At 39.1% G+C, this 19104-nt stretch overlaps 1 protein-coding gene across 3 annotated transcripts in view; it reads left to right on the top strand.

Annotated features, from left to right (window-relative positions):
- Window positions 1-19104, top strand: part of BEST3 (bestrophin 3) — a 61182-nt gene that overhangs the window by 11635 nt on the left and 30443 nt on the right. For all 3 annotated transcript variants that reach the window (XM_043967371.1, XM_043967372.1, XM_043967374.1), the window contains 3 exons: window positions 11635-11789; window positions 13722-13799; window positions 13880-14032. In XM_043967371.1, the coding sequence (XP_043823306.1) occupies window positions 11635-11789; window positions 13722-13799; window positions 13880-14032 (386 nt within the window). The remainder of the gene's footprint in view (window positions 1-11634; window positions 11790-13721; window positions 13800-13879; window positions 14033-19104) is intronic.

The raw sequence follows: 19104 nt of genomic DNA, 5'->3' as shown, positions 1-19104 counted from the left end.
GAAATCCTATGAGGCAACTAGGTAGCAAAGTGGATAAGGTGCAGGACTTCAAATCCAGATAGATAAACCTAAGTTCAAATCTGGCCTTGGACTAGCTATATGACCCTGACTGTGGCACTTAAATCTCTTTCTGCCTCAGTTTCCTCATATATAAAATTGGGATTAATAATAGCTTCTTGGTTATTATAAGGATAAAATGAGATAAAATTTGTAAAGTGCTCTGCAAACCTTCAAGTACTATGTAAGTACTAATTATTATTATTATTATATTATTTTATTATTATTATTTTAGTAAGAAAATTCCTTCTACCAAAGCAGATCAGCAACTGCTCTGCAACTTAGAGTCTTATAGAGGTGGCTGGGCCACCATGGGTCCAAGTGGTCTGCCCAGGATCGTTTTGAAACAAAAGCCAAGTGGATTGTAAATAAGTGTCTTTTCCACCTGCAATCCATGAAAATAGCCAAGGGTACAGGCCAAACTCAAGTATACACCATACAAAAGCTCACCTTAGTCCTGACTTATCCCAGATTTGTGCTACCTTGAACCAATGAATATAAAGGAAACAGAGGAAAGAAGAGGTTAGTAAACTCTGCTACATTCACTTTTATTATTATTACATGGGGAGGTGAGGTCGTGGCTGATAATTAAATGTTTTCTTGTGTTCTTGAGAACAGCTCTAGGCATAGACTTAGGCCACAGACAGAATTATCAAATAGATGAAGCTTTATTTAACACCACCCCTCTTTCTAACTCTTTTCCACAAGCTCCCCCACTTACAAGGCCCTTAATGTTCTCCTGTTTGTGCCCCTCAATTAATAAACAGGGTCATTTACCCTTTTAATGTGCATTTAAATTAATATCTTACCCGCTCCAGTGATATTTAGTGGTGCTTACATGCTAAGACATTGTGGAATGAAAAGTTTAATATGAGATTGCAGAAATTTTGAGCATCATGAGACAAAAGGGTGTGAGAGGAGATGACTTCCCAGTATAATGCCCTGTTATTTTTGTTGTTTTTATGGTGGGATGGGAAGGGTTCTCTATTTTCCTGAATTCACTACACATAGTGGGACCATTTACCTTATCTAGCCCTAAGGATGGCTGAGTCATTGAGGGAGCTGAGATATGAGGCTGCACAAAGGGGCATGTGTCCCATATGTTGGCTCTCCCAGCTTGGCACATACCTCCTTGACTCTCCAGACTGTCCTAATTCTATGCCAAGGGCTCTGGATAGAACAGGAAGTTCAGGGATGGGGTAAAATGTCATGGTTGATTCTCAGATATAGGACACAGCTGCTGACACCATAGTGGGCAGAGAGGGATGATAAGTAATATGAGAAAAAGGATGCAAAGTCTTCACAAGGCTTTGAGGTAGAGGGGCAAGAGACCCCAGTGACGACCTCCATCTCTTCTGCAAAATTTTACCAATAAGAAAAGGTCCAAAATATAAGCTAGAGTCCAACTAGCATCCCAAAGAACCTTCCTCTCCCACCCCCACCACACCCCCAAACAGCACCATTCCTTGTCTCAGGGTGTACTTGACCTAGCGTCAAGTACGTTGAGAAAGTAAGGTATGAGGGGTGAAGAGAAGAAGGATAATCTTAAGCAACTAGCCAAAGGTAGACAGGATTCTAAGTCACTGGCCAGTTATAGTCTAAGATGCTTCAAACTCTCAATTATCATGTAAATCACATTAGTCTAGGATACAAGAACCAAAAAGTGCATGGTATTTGTGAAAACATAAAAACCTAGCTGTCTTGGTAAGACTATGTTGTGGATTCATGTTGTAGGTAACTTTTTAGTTTAGTTTCCAATGTGTGTGTATACATATGTATACACATGCATATACATATCTAGGTACATACCTATGCACACAGATATCATTTTATTTTCAATTAAATTAAAGGCTGGGCATTTTGCTCATTTGAAAGAGGAAATGAAGTAATCACAATAAAAATTCTCTAAATTTTGGTCACATGATATAGAACTAGAAGGGTCTAAAGGCTATTAGAATAACAACAACATTTATATGGCGCCTTCAAGTTTGCAAATCTCTTTACAAACCTCATTGCATTTGACTCTCACAATAACCTTGGGAGGTGGTTGTTATTATTATACCTGTTTTATAAATGTCTGTCTGAGACAGGCAGAGGTTAATTTACTTACCTAGAATCATACAGACAGTAATTGTCTTGGGTGGGATTTGAACTTGTCTTCCTCATGCCCAATCCAGGACTTTTTATCCACTCATTAGAGCTGACTGAATATCTAGTATTTCTTGTCTCCCCCACTGAAAAGTAAGATCATTGAAAGTATTCATTCTTTTTTTTTTTTTTTTTAGTGAGGCAATTGGGGTTAAGTGACTTGCCCAGGGTCACACAGCTAGTAAGTGTTAAGTGTCTGAGGCTGGATTTGAACTCAGGTACTCCTGACTCCAAGGCCGGTACTCTATCCACTGCGCCACCTAGCTGCCCCTGAAAGTATTCATTCTTTGTACTTGCATCCCCAGGGCCTAGCGCTATATCTGGCACTTAATAAATATTTGTTCATTGATTGATTATTTAAAGATCACAAAATCAGGGAATTTTAGCATTAGAAGGGAACTCAGTGGCCATTTTTCCAATCCATCCCTGCAAAGAATCTTTACTACCACACCCAAGAGGTGGTCATCCAACCTCTGCTTGAAGACTTCCCATGGGAAGGAAGCCATTGCCTACCAAGACCACACAATGCACTTTTGTACAGCTCTAATATTTGGGAAATTTTCTTTTTCCTAAGATTAAGCCTAAATCAATTTTTTTGTATCTTCTGCCCATTGCTCCTGGTTCTGTTCTCTGGGTCAAGCAAATCCGGGCCAATCCATATGTTGTCCTTTTGTCATTCAGTTGTTTTAGTCTATCTGACTTTTGGTGACCACATTGGGGCTTTCTTGACAAAGATACTGGGGCAGCTAGGTGCTGCAGTGGATAAAGCACTGGCCTTGGATTCAGGAAGACCTGAGTTCAAATCCAGCCTCAGACACTTGACACTTACTAGCTGTGTGACCCTGGGCAAGTCACTTAACCCTCCTTGCCCCCCCCCACACAAAAAAAGACAAAGATACTGAAGTGGTTTGCTATTTCCTTTCCCAGCTCATTTTACAGATGAGGAAACTGAGGCAAACAGGGTTAAGTGACTTGTCCAGGATCACACAGCTAGTAAGTGTCTGAGACCAGATTTGAACTCAAGTCTTCATGATTCTAGGCCTGGTACTCTATCCACTGCACCACCTAGCTGCCCAGGATCACCTCTGTGTTCCTAGAAGCTAACCCTCTCTTGGGAAATAATGTGGAATAATGGAAAGGGTGGTGGATTTGGGATCAGAGAATCTGGACTTAAATTTTACTACCTGTGTGACCTTGGGCAAATAATTTCATTTCTCTAGGTTTTAGTTTCCTCATCTATATAGTCAGGAGGTTGAAACAGATGGAGTCTGTGGTTGGCTACCCTAAATCTATGATCTTAATGCAGTCTAAGACATTAATTCCTTTTTCTTTTTTTTTTTTGGCTGGCATTATTATGTTGGTTCATATTAATATTATTGGCTCATATTAATATTATTACTAAAACTCCCCCAATCCTTTCCAGACAAACTGCTACAGAGCCATGCTTCACCCATCTTGGATTTGCATGAGTGAGTTTTTTAACCCAAGTATGACTTGACTTTTATCACTAGTCAACTGCATCATTCTAGTGTCAGCACGATGTCATAGCTACCAAGCTATCCAGATTTGCTTTTATTTTGTCTTTTTCATCTAGCATATTAGCGATCCTCAGATCTATGTTATCTGTAATCATGTTGAGGAGACTGGGGACCAAAAAAGTCAAGTGATTAGTCCAGAGTCATACAGGTGGTCAGGAACAGAGCTGACTCCTCCGAGTCCTGTTTCGATGTTCTTTCCACGGCATCAGGCTGCCTCTGGTTTTGATTTCTTAGCACAAGGTTATTTGCCTACAAGTGCTACAGTCTAAGTTCTCTGGCCAAGTGCTTCAGATTTGTCCCAAGGCATTCCAGCCATTCTGACCACCGGGCCAAGGTCTCATTCCTTAGTTCCAGACACTTACTTCTTAAAGTGACAGCCCTCATCCAACATTTCCATGATCATTTCTGGTTGATCTATGATTTTTTTATTTAGAGTCATGTATTATGCAGATGGAGAAAATGCTTCTCCAAATGACTTAATAAGAAAAAAAGCATAGATAGCATTCTAAAAACTCACAGTGTAGCTTGCAAGATTCAGCCAGATCAGTGAAACTTATGTAACCTAAGCATTTTCCTATCCTATACATCTTTTGACATTTTCAGCATAATTGAGTAATTAGTTTTATTCTCTTTGTTGTTGTTAAGTGGTTAGGAAGGTAAATATCCTAACTTTGTAGGATATGATGGGAAGGCTAATTTAATTTAAGATTTGAGCTTTCCTGGAATATTAAGATTATTTAATCGGCGGTCTTCCCCCTCCTGAGATTCTTCTAAATGCTTGAGACCTGTAAAGAGGGTTAGAGCGGATCAGATTTGGGGTAAGGGTACTGAATCTGCTTCAGGGCAATGACATGGGGTGGAGACAGATAGGGGAAGGAGTGCTTCTTTTCCTGGACATATCAGACCCATATCAGATTGGGATCTTGTGTAAACTTTCCATGGATGGTGCAATAGCCCAAGCTTTTATCTCCAGGGTACTGTCCACAGATATGCACTGAAAGCACTTTGTCTGTGACTATGACCTGGTCACTGTGGTGACTCTTCTGGGGCCTACCCTTCCCACTCAACCCTAACAAGTCAGTTTTTCAAGAGTCTACCACTCTTCCCCAGTGGATAGAGTACTGGCCCTGGATTCAGGAGGACCCCAGTTCAAATTCGGCCTCAGACACTTAACACATACTAGCTGTGTGACCCTGGGCAAGTCACTTAACCCCAATTGCCTCACTAAAAAAACAAAACAAAACCAAAAAGAAGAGTCTACCACTCCTCTCCCCTATTCCCTGCCCCTAAAAAAAGCAACAGTTTTGATTCCTGGTAAAATAATCCCTAGTTACAACTCCAGACAGATTATATGGTACAGTTATCCCTCCCACATGGTGACTTTTCCCATTGCATTTTCAATCTATCATAGGTCCACATAAGAAATTAGATAGGAATTTTTGAGGAATTTTGCAGAAGCTGCAGATGCCAACACAAAGCCTATGACCAAATACTTAACCCAAATTTGACAATAAGGTACTGTAAACACCCCATAAAAGGAAAAGAAAAAAATCAGACCTCGCTGGTACAAAGGGAGGGTCAAAAGATTTTATAGGGATGTTTTAGATCTCAGAGGCACTGCACCCCTAATCCCTAGGGCGGGGCGTAGAAGGAATCACTGTAGAAATGTTTTGGAAGGCAATATATTTAGAAAGTAAAAAAGTCGTTAGTTAGTTAGTTAGTTATTCAACAAGGCTTTAAGAGGGTAAGAAAGGTTAAAAACAAATGAACAAACAAAAAAAAAACCCTCAGCGCCTGCCCTCAAGGCACTCCCATTCTGATGGGGGAGACAAGTGTGTACATGCTGCATATTCCAATTCTGTTTGGGAGCCTCAGATTTAACACTATGTTACTTGTCCCTTGGCAATAGTCATGCAAAGCTCAGACACTGAAGCCCCTGGGAAGTAGATGTGTTTCTGTTGACATCAGTGGTCAAATAATAGCCCGCCAATATCATACCCATGAGAAGACAGAGTTGTTAAGTGGCTATGAAGGTAAATATCCTAAAATTAGAAGATATGATGGGAAGGCTAATTTAATTTAGGGTGGGGGCCTTCCTGAAATATTTAGATTATTTAAGTCTGTGGTCTTTCCCTTCCCAAGAAATTTGAAGAGTCTCATAGAAAATGTATTTCTGGGGCAGTTAGGTGGCACAGTGGATAGAGCACTGGCCCTGGATTCAGGAGTACCTGAGTTCAAATCTGGCCTCAGACACTTAACACTAGCTGTGTGACCCTGGGCAAGTCACTTAACCCCAATTGCCTCACTAAAAAGAAAAAAAAAGAAAAAAAATGTATTTCCTAACCAAGGCTTTGTGCCACCCTCATTCTTGCAAAGAGGCTTCCAGTGAAATCACCGGGTCCTCTCTGTACCCCTGGGTTAGGTGCTTGAGGAGACAGTGGTGTAGGGAGAGCTATATCAGCTGTTCCTATCTTGGCATGTCTTTGCAGAGCTGAGTCAGTTACCCCGAAAGCCTCATGCGAAGACTCCAGGAATAGATGGAATGCTTCAGTGTAGAATGGAATAATTGCATGGCTTAAGGCAAGATTGCACCATGTCTGAAGGAAAGAACACTCAGAAACGAACTCACTCTCAATTAATACCACTCAGTGAGAGGCTTCAAAGGGCTGACACTTGACTGGCTTCACATGGTTCTATTTTAGGCGTTTGCTCACATGACCATCAGGTGTTGGGCACAGACTAGGATATATCAATTAGCCAATTGATCGAGCATTATTTAATCAACAAACATACCTGCTATCTCCCAAGCACTGTGCTAGGCAAAGAAAAAAGAAATGTACCCCCTCCCCTCAAAAAGCTTGTAGAAGCTAGAAGAAATAGCACAAACTCATATAAGTAAATACAAAATATATTCAAAATAAATGCAAACCTTACACTGCCCTGCCTCTTCCCTCTTAGCTCCCTTAAAAGGACCCTGGGCTGACAATCTGGAAGGCCTGAAAAAGATGTGTGTGTGTGGGGGGGCTCTTTCCCTCATGTAAAGAATTGTATTCCAAGGAAATTTCCTGAATAAGATGGTTATATATACTATTTTTTTTTTTTTTTGGTGAGGCAATGGGGGTTAAGTGACTTGCCCAGGGTCACACAGCTAGTAAGTGCCAAGTGTCTGAGGTCAGATTTGAACTCAGGTCCTCCTGAATCCAGGGCCGGTACTCTATCCACTGTGCCACTGAGCTGCCCCATATATACTATTTATAAATATAGATATAGTAAACAGATATACTTTGTACATGATAATAGTTATAGATTATAGATATAGATAGTAAATAACAGACCTAAGATTTGAACCCAATTCCTCTGGCTCCAGGTCCACTGCTCCTTCTACTATATCATGATGCTTTTGGTTTGAGTTATTTAGCATAAAGTTGTTTGCCTGCAATGCTACAATATAGGCGTGCCAAATCCTCTTGTCAAATTCTTCAAACTGGATCATTCTATCCATTCTGATTTTCCAGCCAAGTTCTCATTTCTCAATTCCAACTGAGCCTACATACTATTATGTGTATATATAATCACCTCCTTATCCATTCCTATCCAAGAGAACATATCTTTTTTTTTTTTGTGGGGATATGGGGGGTTAAGTGACTTGCCCAGGGTCACACAGCCAATAAGTGTCAAGTGTCTGAGGCCAGATTTGAACTCAGGTACTCCTGAATCCAGGACTGGTGCTCTATCCACTGCACCACCTAGCTGCTCCTGAGAACATATCTTTTGAAAGCTCTTCCACAATATTTCAAATAGACACTGGCCAACTCACTACAGCTAAACATGTAGAATGGGCAATTATTGGTTGACTTTACTACCTATCGTTCAAAAATAAAACAACTTGTCTTTTTTTTTTTTTTTTTTTGCTGGGCAATGAGGGTTAAGTGACTTGCTCAGGGTCACGCAGCTAGTAAGTGTCAAGTGTCTGAGGCCAGATTTGAACTCAGGTCCTCCTGAATCCAGGGTTGGTGCTTTATCCACTGCACCACCTAGCTGCCCCCAACAACTAGTCTTAATCACTCATTCTAAATCTTTAAAAAGATTGAACAAGTTGGATCCCCTAGGAGAGTCTTTATAATTCAATGGAGTTCCAAAGAATAAACAGATTTCGTAGAAATACACTTCTTACCTGCAGAAGTAGAGTTGGAGCAAAGAAATATCAGATCTGACTTGGTCAAAAGAAAATATACAAGATGTCTCCCAAAGCCAATTGCCTATATCAAAGACAAAGTCTTGGGACTTAGAAGAGATTATGGAAGAGAAGCATCAATGGCACCTTCCCACTAGCTGCCAAATTCTCTCTCCTCATCACCAAACTTCACATTCATTCTGCTCATTCACCGGTACCCTTCACCTTCATAATGTGATTCTACCGTTCTCACCTGTTTGCAGGTAGCTTTATCTCAATTCCACCTTATTAAGAGAGCTCCCTCATTCTGTCACACTAAAGAGGCAAGCACATGTTGAGGCTAGACAGACTTCTTCCAACCACTTAGAACAGGTAGGAGTAATTATTTGATTGTGTTTACAACCTTCCTGAGTAAGTCATAGTAGGTGGGTTAATTTTGCATATTGTGGAAAAGTGTTGGAGTGTTGGAAAGTACTGAAAAAAAAATCAGTATCAAGAGAAGTGAGACAAGAAGATGAAGTAGAATTGTCATTAATTTGAACTGAGACTGAGACTAAGTGAACATTGAGGAAGAAAGCAATGAGAGACAGACAGAGACAGAGAGACAGAGAGTAATAGTGAGGCCACCTATCTGATCCTTGTTCAGTTTTTTCAGTTGCGTTCAACTCTTCTTGAACCTATTTGGGATTTTCTCGGCATAAATACTGGAGTGTAGGGGCAGCTAGGTGGCACAGTGGATATAGCACTGGCCCTGGAGTCAGGAGGACCTGAGTTCAAATCCAGCCTCAGACACTTAACACTTACTAGCTGTGTGACCCTGGGCAAGTTACTTAACCTCAATTGCCTCACTAAAAAAAAAAATACTGGAGTGCTTTGCCATTTCCTTCTCCTGCTCATTTTACAATTGAAAAAACCGAGGCAAACAGAATTTAATATGTCAGGAAGACTTATCTTCCTGACTTCAGTCCTGGCACTCAATCCACTGTGCCACCTAGCTGCTCCATACCTGATGCCGATGCCTCACCCTCAATGGAATTAGCCAGACAACAAAAGGCTAAAACATAAATGGTAAATGCATTCCAGAAACACTCACAGGTCTCTGGCAGCAATGAGAATAAAATTATATTATGTGTTTGTTGAATGCAATTTGGTGAATTCATCTGACAGTCAATCTGGAAATTTTGTATATGTTAATAAAAGAGACCTGAAAGAGTCATGAAGGTGATTACTGTAAGGATGCTTCGGATGAGAATTGTGGCCCAAGGAAATTAAAATTACTATTTCTCCACCTTAAAGTCAGTGAAAATCCTACAAATGAAGGAAGAATCTGGCCAACTTAAGTGGGGAGGCAAAGGGATAGGAAATAAGTATTTAGTCAGCACCTAATTATGCTTCATACTATCTATTATATTACATATAATATAGATTAATACTTAATATTACTATGGGCCAGGTACTATGCTAAGCATTTTCACAAATATTTCCTTTGATCAATCAACAAACATTTATTAAATGCCTACTATGTGCCAGACACTGTGCTAAACACTGGGGATACAAAAAGAAGCAAGGGATGGTCCATGCCTTCAAGGAGCTTACAATCTAATGATCCTCACAGCAATCCTGGAACATTAGTGATACTGTTATTCTCCTTTTACAATTGAGGAAATTGAGTCAGACAAAGGGGAAGTGACTTGACTAGAGCCACATAGCTAGTAAGTTTGGTAGATTTGAACTCCACGCCAAGTACCCTTATCTACTTTGTCACCTAGATGTTTAAACCTTCAGTACTTATACAGTAGACTAATTGAAAATTTTTTTTCACTATGAATCTACTATAAGTTCTTGAGAGCAGAGACTGTCTTGTTTTTGAATTCTTAGCATTAGCACAGTTAAATAATAAATGTTTCCATTCATTTATCCACTCTTATCTCATCAACTTGAGAGAAATTATTATTAATAACCAATGATTTGGGGAGATTCAGAGTTCTCCTCCTTTTTCTAAAGTTCTCATTTCAAGGCGCAGTCTCTGAAGGACAGGACTAATGATAACAGATAGGATTGGCATTCTCCTTGATCTAGGTATTGCTTCCCAACCCAACCTTACAAGGAATTTAATCTAAGGTGAAACTCCTGGCCTATCGTGTTCTGCTTAGGCTTGGGTGAGGGATTCCTTGTCTAGATGTTCAAGGGAAAGTGATTTGGAAGTAAATGGCATGATCAAAGTTACGTTCCTACTCCCCTCATTAGAATAAGTCCACCTCTTATTGTTTGTAATCAGTCTTTCTCATTGTGAAACAATCAGAGTTCAGTGCCACCTTTAGGAACAGTCACTCTTCCAAGGCATATAAACTGTGAGCCCACTACCATGACTGGTCTTTGGCATTCAAATGTGCCACTGATCCATTTTGTTGGTATTGTGTTAGCATTATTAACAAAATGATTAATTACCCAGAAATTATGTCTCAAACTTTTTAAACATCACAAGTCTTTTCACTGGCTGTCCACCATGACTTTATCTCTACTTTATCTCCTTCTTTATCTCCTTTATCTCCACTTCCAGCTTCCTTCTAGCTTCAGCTCAAATTCTGCCTTCCACAAAAGGCATTTCCTAGTCTTCCTCAAACCTAGTGCCTTCTATCTAAGATTGCCTCCATTTACCCAGTATATATCTTGTATATACATAGTTGTTTGCATGTTGTCACCCTAGGCAAGTCACTTAACCCTATTTGCCTCATCCATAAAATGAGTTAGAGAAGGAAATGGCAAACTACTCCAATATCTCTGCCAAAAAAATCCCAAATGGGGTCACAGAGATTTGGACATGACTGAAAATGACTGAGCAAAAACACCACCAAATTAAATGGAATTTGGGTATGGACTCAATGAAGGAGAATACATCTGTGGTCTGTGAATCAGCCTATTTAGGTTCAGAGGGATTCATCACCAAATTGGCCACAAGATGAAGAATTCTTCACACGAAAAAAATTGTGGAGACTGTTGACTAAGTCATAGAAGGGGTGCAATCTATATTAGCAGAAAGCATGCCCACACCAACAAAATAAGAGGTCCTTAAAATACTGAAGAAATATTGCATATCTCAAGGAATGGAGACTGGACCTGTGAATTCATTGGTATAGGAAATTCCCAGGTAAGGAAATCCCCTTTAACAATGCAGGTTAGTACCTTGTATGTAACTTGTAACTCAGAGGGTTTCCCAGAGCACTGATAGGCTAAGGGACTTCCCCAGGGTCAGAGGTCATTTTTGAATGCAGGTTTTCCCATCTAACTCTCTATCCACTACACCACTTTGCCTCTAACTCCAGGGCAAAATTGTGTCAACTAACTCATCTTAAAAGCTTGTGAGTGAGTTTACTGTTACAAGCAAAGTAAACCAGTCTGCTACAGTCAGTAAGAGGTTCAATCAGTCAATAGCTACAACTGTGAACCAAGGACACAAGGTTCTGAGCTATTGATTATGAATTATTGAATTTCAGTTGGAAGGGACTTCAGTGGCCATCAAGTTCAACTCATACTGATATAAGAATTCCATCTTCCCAAGGAGAGTGTAAGCTTCTTATGGCTTGGGACTTTATCCTACACATTTTTTGTTGTTTTTTTTTTTGAGTTCTCAATATGCTAACATATGAGAGGTTTAAAAAAATGTGTATTGAATTGAATAGGAAATAGCATATTTCAGCTATCTTTCTTTCTATACAGGTTTTATGACACCAGATGAAAGAAAATTATTTGATCACCTTAAGTCTCCCCATCTGAAATACTGGGTTCCATTCATCTGGTTTGGAAATCTGGCATCTAAAGCCCGAAAAGAGGGAAGAATCAGAGACAGTGTTGATCTACAATCATTAATGACTGTAAGTACTTCCTAACCTGAGGACAAAAGCTAGCAGTCATGGAACAAGAAGAGAGAATCGTCATCTCCATTACTTTGGTTGGTAATTTTGCTACATGATGAGGAAATGAAAGCCCCACATAATGTCACCTGAAGAACCTAGACCTAGATGAGCCTAAAAGTGTCTAACTCCAAGCCACCCTTGGTCCCAAGCAACACTGGTTGGTTCCAGAATAACTTTAAAACTTAGAGGTTACTCCAGGATACTTAAAAAATATCTCACTTTACTGGGGATTGTTAAAGCAACCAAGGTCAAATGAGTTTACCAGGGACTGGGGTGGACCAGATCATAGTCCCTGAGCCCAAGCTGAGATCAAATTAGCCTTCAAGTATGAAAAGAGAGGATATTGTTTGTCTGTAGCACATTCTTTCTATTGGGAGAAAAGTAGTTAATCCTTTCAAAAAATTAACAAGAAATTATAGTCTCCTGAAACTGCCTACTGAAATGTTTAGAATGACTTTATTGGAAATTTTAACCCTTATCTTTCCATCCAGAGAAGAGCAGGATCTCATAGGAGTTAAGAGTGGGCCTTGGAGTCAGGAAGATCTAGGTTTATGTTCCACATCTGCATGACGTTGGGCAAGTCACTAGTGTGCCCATGGTAGCTCTCGAAGATGATAAATTGCAGAACCAGTGTCAGTCTGCTTTGGTAGAGGGATTTTCCCATTGGAAATCACAAGTCCAGTTAAAAAAAAATCTTTCCACCATATCCCCCTGACCAACATTTAAAAATCATAGGATGATAGACTCCTAGGGTCATAGATACAAAGTTGATAGTGACCTAAGAGATTATATAATCCAAAGCCTTCATTTTGCAGATAAGGAAACTGAAACCCACAGAGGTTAGACACCAGCCCATGATCACACAAGCAATAAGTAAGCAAATGAGTTAGAATTTAAACCCAGGTCCCCTGACTCCAATTAAAAAAAAACTTTTAAATTTATTTTTTTCACATTTACTTGTTACTTTCATTACAACATCCCATGAAATAGTTAATTCAACTACCATTCTCTCCATTTTACAAATGAAGAAACAGTCTCAAGGTTGAGGGACTTGCTTGTAGACACACAACTAGAATCAGAGCCAGAGTCCGAACTCAAGTTGCCCATTCCAAGTTCATTGATCTTTCTACTGAGCCATATTGCCTCACTGATGGAAGATGGAAGATGATATGAGAGAGGCAACTTGTCATGGTAGAAATCAGATGAGACCTAGGTTCAAATCCTACCTCCAACTTACTTTGTAATGATGGGCTCATGATTCTGAGCCCCAGTTTCCTCATCTGTGAAATACCTACTGATAAGGTTTGCCTCCTAAGACTAGAGGTTTAAATGAGATAACACATGCAATGTTCTTTGCAAACTTTAAAACTCAGTTATAATGATAATGATGATGAATATAATGAGATATAACTACAAAATCGCGAGCCTTTGTTTTCTCTTGACAATTACATATTCAGGGGCAGCTAGGTGGCACAGTGGATAGAGTACTGGCCCTGGATTCAGGAGGACCTGAGTTCAAATCCGGCCTCAGGCACTTAACAATTACTAGCTGTGTGACCCTAGGCAAGTCACTTAACCCCAATTGCCTCACCAAAAAAAAAAAAAAGAATGTGACAATTACATATTCATATTGATGGTGTACCCTTCAAATCCATTAGCTTGAGAGGTGACATGTTTATTTCAGTGCCACTGCCACTCAAAGCATTTTTAAAATTCCTTTTGTTAGTTTTTAGAAGCCCCTTATAGACTCTATAAAAAACTTATCTAAGCTTGTAAGTGTTATGTCTACATTCTGAATCCTGGTTTATATTGAGCCCTCACTCATTCTTACCTCCCCAACCCTTCACTGTCATTTTCACAAGTCACCAAAGCTGTATGTTTCTGAATTAGGAGATGAATCGGTATCGATCTTGGTGCAGCCTCTTGTTTGGCTATGACTGGGTTGGAATTCCGCTCGTCTACACCCAGGTACATAATTATTTACCTGCCTTATTTGGGCTTCCATATTCCCATCCTGACTCTCTCACTGAGATTTCTCTTTATTCCAGGTTGTCACTCTTGCAGTTTATACCTTCTTCTTTGCATGCTTGATTGGACGTCAATTTTTGGATCCCACCAAAGGCTATGCAGGTCATGACTTAGATCTCTACATTCCAATTTTTACCCTCTTGCAGTTCTTCTTCTATGCGGGATGGCTCAAGGTAGTGAACAAATTTAAACCCTGGCCACTGAGAATTGGTTCATAATTTCATTAGTTTCATTTCATTTCATTGAGAAACTAAGATTATATCTATTCCATGTGCCAAACTGCCTTCACTGAGTCCTCAGACGCTCATTTTGTGTGTGCATGGCGGGGAGGGGGGGGGCAATGGGGGTTAAGTGACTTGCCCAGGGTCACACAGCTAGTAAGTGTCAAGTGTCTGAGGCTAGATTTGAACTCAGGTACTCTTGAATCCAGGGCTGGTGCTTTATCCACTGCACCACCTAGCTGCCCCAATGCTCATTCTCTTTTTTTAAAAATTTCATTTAATTTATTTTGTTACATTTAAAGTTCTAAACTATCTCCTTCCCTCCCTCCCCACACCGCACTAGAGAAGGGCACCATTTGACACAAATATATGTATGTATATATACATGCATGCGTGTATGTAAGACCATACTATGCATACTTCTATTTATCAGTTCTTTCTCTGGAGGTGAATAGTACCTTCCTTTATAGGTCCTTTGTGGTTGATTTGAGTATTTGTAATTCTCAGAATAACTTAGTCATTCATAATTATACCTCAAATAATATTTCTGTTACTGTATATAATATTCTCTTAGTTTGGTTCATTTCATTATTTCATTCAAGTCTTTCTATGTTTTTCTAAAATCAACTTGCTCATCATTTCTTATAGCATAGTAGTATTCCATCACAATCACATACCACAACTTGTTTAACTATTCTTCACTTGATGGGCATTCCCTTAATTTCCAGTTCTTTGCCACCACAAAGAGAGCTGCTATAAATATTTTAGAACGTATAAGTTCTTTTCCTTTTTCCCTGATCACCTTGGGGAAAAGACCTAATAGTGGTATTGCTGCATCAAAGGGTATACATAGTTTTGTAACTCTTTGGGCATCATTCCCAATTGTTCTCCAGAACAATTGTACATTAGTGTCCCAATTTTTCCACATCCCCTCCAACATTTTTAATTTTCCCCTTCTATTATTTTAACCCATCTGATAGGTATGAGATGATAGCTCAAAGTTGCTTTGATTTTCATTCCTTTAATCAATAATGATTTAGAGCATTTTTCCATATGACTATATACAACTTTGATGTCTTCATTGAAAAACTATCTGTTCATATCCTTTGGCCATTTATCAATTGGGAAATGAGAAGCTCATTCTTTAAGAGCGTAATAGTGGAATTACCCTTTGATCAATCAACAAGCATTTAATAAGTGACTCTGATGTGTTAGACACTGGAGATACAAAGACAAAAATGAAACAGTCCCTATCTCAAGCAGTGCGGTATACTGCAAAGGACACTGGGTTTGAGTTGGAGGAAGTAGATTTAATCCACTTGCAACTCATTGGCAAATCCTCGGGGAAATCATTTAATCTCTCTAGGCTTTAGTTGCCTCATGTGTAAACTGAGGATCTTTAGAGTCCTTTCCAGCTCTAAATCCTATGAACAAATAGTTCAGGGACTTTATGATTTTGCAACTGGGGAGTAAATTGGCAGCTGATGATGAATGCAGAATGACAATAGCCCAAGGTAGCTTATGAAACAGTAAGCATTTGGGGCAGCTAGGTGGCGCAGTGGATAGAGCACTGGCCCTGGAGTCAGGAGTACCTGAGTTTAAATCCGGCCTCAGACACTTAACACTTACTAGCTGTGTGACCCTGGGCAAGTCACTTAACCCCAATTGCCTCACTTAAAAAAACAAAACAAAACAAAAACCCAGTAAGCACTTAAATGAAGATGAGCCCTTCTTTGATGGCTAATTTCTTTTTTTATTTACTAGGCTGAATAATATCATTAAAGTATATAATTACATTGATTCTTCGCACCTCAGTACCCAAGGATTGCAGAGTAAAATGTATGAGCTTTGAACCAGGAATATCCCCTCTATTCCATAAGCAGCAAAGGAATAAGCATTAATAGTTCAGATGCCGATCATTTATAGGTTGTCACCTTGTTTCTGTTCCATCCTATGAAAAGTAATTGACATACAACACAGCAAACATCTATATGCATACACTATGGGCAGAGGCCATCCTGCATTAAACTTGATAAGTTTTCAAACAATAAAAATGCTATGACACAAAATAGGATAAATCAGAATAAAGATGAGAAATGCCAGGATCAATACTGATCTTGTATTTTGGGAAATTAAAAATATTTCTGGGAGCAACTAGGTGGCGCAGTGGATAGAGGACCGGCCCTGGATTCAGGAAGACCTGAGTTCAAATCTGACCTCAGACACTTGACACTAGCTGTGTGACCCTGGGCAAGTCACTTAACCCTTATTGCTTGCAAAAAAAAATATATATATATATATATATATATATGTGTGTGTGTGTGTATATGTATATATATATGTGTATATATATATGTGTGTGTGTGTATACTGTAACGATTGGAATAACGCCACCTGCTGGATACTTACTGTAGAAGAGTTCTGCCCATGAAGCGAAGGTCTTTGAGGGCAAGACCAGGAGTCTTTTCTTTGGCGGGGGGGAAGTGACGCAGACTAGTGGGAGGAGGAAGGAAGAGACTGGCGCTGAGTCTGGGGCTCTTTCCTTTGGACTCTGGTGGAGAGCGGAGCTAGAAATGTGCTCTCCCTTTAATAGCTAGGAATTTAGGCCTTTTTCTCTCTCTTTACCAAATTCTTATTCTCCTTAATAAATGCTTAAAAGTCTAACTCTTGCTAAAGCTTATAATTTATTGGCGACCACTCATTAGATATTTTAGACAGTTTAGCTAGAATTTTAGCCCTTAACAGATGGCTGACCACGAAGAGGAAAGCTAACCCTCAGTCTTCTGATCTGCTGGTTGGGTAAGAAATTTCCCCTCCCTCTCCCTTTAACTGCTAAGTACTGGTGTACTGGCTGTGTTTTTCCTTTAAATTTTTTCGAATGGACCTTTTAAACTCCCTAATTACCCTATTTTTGATTTTAGTCTGTTTAACCAGACAAATGGGAGATAAGATCATGTTAATGCTTTGTTTTTGTGGATTTTCTATTTTTCTTTTTATTTTTGTTAAAAGAGCCAGCAACTTACTCACACAAGGAAATATCTCTCCCTCTCCCAACCATGCTTTTTCAGAGAAACCTGAAGAGATTCCTGCAGCTTTTCCCAGTTCTAACACTAATTGTTGCTCTAATTTTGCATGCCTGGAGGCAATGACCCACCCTCTAGAAGCTTTTAATCCCCTAGCACCTGGAGGCAAAGTGGGGGAAGAGGAATCCAGGCCTGAGTTCAAAATCAAGTCTGATTCAAATTGCGCTGGTCCCTCCCCTCCTCTCCAGACCCCACCCTCTACTCCTCCCATGGCCAAGCCCATTGCTTCCCCAGCCCGGGAAGTCCAAAGATCTAATGCTCATGCGCAACTTTCTCTAACTACATTTGCAGCTTCAGGCTCAGCCCTTCCCCAGCCTGGCTGTGCTTTTGAGACAATCTTAGAAAACTCTTTAAATTCCAGATATGCTCGTTTTGTTCATAATTTTGCTAACCTGCTTTTGTCTTTAATTAGTAATCTTATAAAGCGTTTGTATGGTGAAAAGCCCGACAGACAATATAGAGGGGTTAAAGAAGAAAAACTTAAGCTGAATAAGAATGACAATCATCACCATAGTTCAAGACTCTGCTTCTTTTGCCATGGAAGGGTACATATTTTACAGAAATGTAGAAGTAAGCAGCAAGGTATTGATATGAGTATTGGGGATTTTAGATATCGGAATCAAAAGTGTTCTGAATTCACTCAGATTATTAATGTCAGTTCAGAGGTTACATAGGATTTCTATGCTATTACATCTACATTTTGAAATTAATGGTATGGGTTTATTTTCATAGAGATTTTCATGCTTTTGAGATTGTGTTTTATACTTAGTTTTTAAAACAAGGAGAATATTTGTAAAAGCTTTTTATAGTCATGTGATCAAGTTTATATTTTATAATACTCTTATTGATATTAAGTTCATATTCATTTAGACTTCCTTAGTTTGAATTTCATTGTCTTTTATTGTTCCATGTGTATTTTCTTCTATTCATTCATCTATCTAATTTTGAAACATGGTTTTGATTTCATAATACAATGTTAATTCTAGGAGTATTGTGCTCCCATATTCTGAGTTGTTTGTTTTTGTTATTTTTTCTCAATTGATTATTTGATCTAACTCTTTAAAGCATTTCCCTGGCAAATTGGTTGCCATGGCAAGTATAAATTGATTCTAGAAGTATTATTTTTGATAAGCATATTCCAAAAAAAAAAAAAAAAAAGAGGGGAACATTTGTAAAAGTTTTCTTTTTTCAAAAAAAAAAGTTCTTTGAGATTCTGTTGTGCTTTAACTTGTATTTAAATATGTTCAGATTTTTCAAAAAAGTAATTGTATACTAAGTTAAAAAAAAGGGGTATTATTTGAAATTGTTGCATAATTATATATTGTGTTCTGAGTCAAGATGTATTCACATTTTTTGCAATCATTTATTATCCTCAATTTTTAAATCCATATGAGACTTGGATTATGGGAACTTATCATTTAAGACATTAATTGCCTTTATTCTGAGTTATCAGATGCCAGTTGGCCAAGATGCCATCCAATCACAAGAGGAATACATGCAAGAGCAGACACTGAACTGTCACATGAGGGGAGACATGCATGAAGTCAAGGTATGGCCGAGGGAACGGCTTTTGACAAATGTTGAGGTTGGATTCTCTTGGTTTAATATTTTATTTTATTTTTCCCCACAATATTGTACAGATGGCTGGAAGTATTGATCCCACCCATCTCACTTCTACACCTGGCTTCCATGCTCCCTCCTATATGCCTGATGCCATGGACATCTCAGTCCCATGCATCTGATTAAGTCTGACTCAGTTTCTTCCAATATGTTCGGTGGCATGGACATATATTCCATCCACCTATTTTAAGCCTGGCATACTGTATGGGCAGAACATATTGCTCATGTGTGGGAATGCTCATATCCCATCATTTCTCTGTTCTTTTATGGTAACACCCATAATTATCTCAGGTGTCATGATAAATACAGTGTTGAATTTGG

The sequence above is a fragment of the Dromiciops gliroides genome, chromosome 5 (genome assembly GCF_019393635.1).
Source record: "Dromiciops gliroides isolate mDroGli1 chromosome 5, mDroGli1.pri, whole genome shotgun sequence".
NCBI lineage: Eukaryota > Metazoa > Chordata > Mammalia > Microbiotheria > Microbiotheriidae > Dromiciops > Dromiciops gliroides.
This window is presented reverse-complemented; position numbering and strand designations above follow the sequence as displayed.